Raw genomic sequence first — 2,367 nt, 5'->3', positions numbered from 1 at the left:
CGTGCAAGCACGGGTGGGTGTACGATAAGACCTACTACATGGATACAGCCGCCTCGGAGGTATTATATTAGATGTGTGGATGGTTGGGGGGATTTTAGCGGGCTATCCCAGGGAAGAATTCAGGTGGGGTTCAGGGGCTCAGGGCCACCCCCTATCATTTTCAGGACTGCAGACCCAATTCGTCCAGTATACCCCGAAGGTTTCTCTCTATTGTACTTATTATTACTAATGTCTTACTCTGTTGTAATTAGAAATAGAACGAAGAGCAGATAATTCGAAGATGGTTTTAAATCCATGAGTTAAAATTCATCGAATAGCAGCGGGATTTGCAACAGGAGTAATAGCACATCACCCAATCATCTTCTGATCTTCAGCCAACCGTAACTCCCAGAATGGCCGAATCTGCCGCTGACAATATTACAGACATCTTATGGAGTTTTGTAACTTTATCTCTAACGACCGCAAATCTTTAGCACACCTGAAAGTCTGCACCCTCACACCCTCATAGCAAGAGCATTTATAAGCCCCTGTATACTATCTGGGGCATACAAACCTTTGCGCATACGTTACCCGGAGGGCATGTAAACTATCTTACATTCTATAAAGAGCATATAAGGGGTTATGTGCACTTAATAATCTATATATGTATGATGTATGATAATATGTATGAAAGGCGACGGTAGATTTCGGCGTGAGATAAATGGGCGAGCTAAGATATCGCCCACTTATACTTATACACTTATAACTAGACGTGATTCCTGTTTAAACAACCGAGAGTGCGTTAGTTTGAAGTTATCGTCATCGATAAATAGGTAAGTTAAACACGGCGCCAGTGTTCTATGTACGTTGTGACCAGTGTACGCCATAGATTATTTTTCACTTGATTAGCACTTTGTAATCAGATGAAATTGATTAGGAAGTATTACAACAATGTAAACATGATTCTTAAAAATGTAAATATCATCGTTTTATGAGTCGAAAACGATCAGATTTCTATAAAAAAATTAAAGGTTAGTAAAAATACATTTCATTCCGAATTACGGCAACAAAGTTATCGCAGTTTGCCCATCTTTATGAAATATGATTCGCAAAAGCTTACAATTTATATGAAAAGTGCTATGGAAATCGGCTATGGAAATGGAAATGCGTACACTGGTTGTGACGCCAGACTCCTGGTCATCCATTAATAACACTCGGGATTTTAGTTTCTCTTACTATGAATATGAAATAGCAGGTTACACAGGAACACCCCACGCACCTTTATAAAATGGATCAGACTTTGATCGTTTCGATCTGGGATTTCGATTCCATACAAATCAGTATCGATAGGCCCAATTGACGACACGAATATGTTGTTAAACCAGTTGCATTCTAGAGGCACCTTATACCCCGTACAGACCGCAAAATTTGAACCTACATTAAACTGGTGCGGGTTAGGCGCGCGTCAAATCGTAGCGTACAGACTGCAAATTTGATCCTACATCAAATGAGTCATCAGTTCTCAGTTCAGCTCGCTACGTCACTCCCGCAGACAGCGGACCGCAGACTACGTGTCCTAAATAAGGCTATGCGCATGCGTATTGCGATTTAGCGCCAGGTTTTTGGCACGCGTGTTGCGTACAGACACACACACACACAAGCGGGCTATCTTGGTTCGGGCTAAGTTATCCCGGGTTGTTGCGTACAGACACAGCTTGGTGTGGGATAACTTATCCCGGGCTAAGTTATCCCGGGCCTGACCCTCCTTCATTTGCGGGGCCAAATTGGTGCGGGCCAACGCGTATTTAGAGCGGGATAGCGTGTACACACTGCAAAAATTTGGCGCGCGCTTGGCGCGCACCAGTTTAATACCATATCAAATGTGCAGTTTGTACGGGGTATAATATGTAATAACCCAGTCGTGGTCAATACAATATATTATTATACTATACACATTTTAGTGGGACCTAATATATCATGAAGCAGTCATGTGCAGTGTATTGTTAAACTATCTATATTTTAGTGGGACTTGGTATGTGATAAAGCTGTCATGGCCAGTACCATACTGACTGTTATAGGCGCCGCTGGTATACCTGGTCTGTTCATCTTTGGAACTATCGGTGACAAGTACGTACGAGTGAGAAGAAGAGAAAAAATGGAAAGCGAATGCGTGGGCAAATGAGTGCGCGAATGAGGGAGAGAGACAGTAAGATAGAAGGGATGAGAGTTAGAGAGCGGGAGAGGAGAGAGCGAGCAAGAAAGAGACGGAGGTAAACAGGAACAGAAAAGTGAAGAGTGAGAGAGAGAGAGAGAGAGAGAGAGAGCGAGAGAGAAAGAAGAGAGAATAAGCCTGAGGGAGAGACATAGAGAGGGAGAAACGATATCCAT

General features: G+C 42.8%; 1 protein-coding gene across 1 annotated transcript in view; it reads left to right on the top strand.

Moving 5' to 3' along the window:
- Positions 1-2,106, top strand: part of LOC106819778 (solute carrier family 22 member 21-like) — a gene marked incomplete at its 3' end in the record, with an annotated part of 2,452 nt that extends 346 nt beyond the window's left edge. The window contains exons 1-2 of the mRNA XM_014824365.1: positions 1-59; positions 2,003-2,106. The exon at positions 1-59 is cut by the window's left edge and continues 346 nt beyond it. Of these exons, the coding sequence (XP_014679851.1) occupies positions 1-59; positions 2,003-2,106 (163 nt within the window). The remainder of the gene's footprint in view (positions 60-2,002) is intronic.
- Between the last annotated feature and the right edge of the window lie 261 nt (positions 2,107-2,367).

Source organism: Priapulus caudatus, unplaced genomic scaffold, assembly GCF_000485595.1.
Source record: "Priapulus caudatus unplaced genomic scaffold, Priapulus_caudatus-5.0.1 Scaffold4435, whole genome shotgun sequence".
NCBI classification, from domain to species: Eukaryota; Metazoa; Priapulida; class Priapulimorpha; order Priapulimorphida; family Priapulidae; genus Priapulus; species Priapulus caudatus.
Note: the sequence above shows the minus strand (reverse complement) of the source record. Positions and strands in the feature narration are given on the sequence as shown.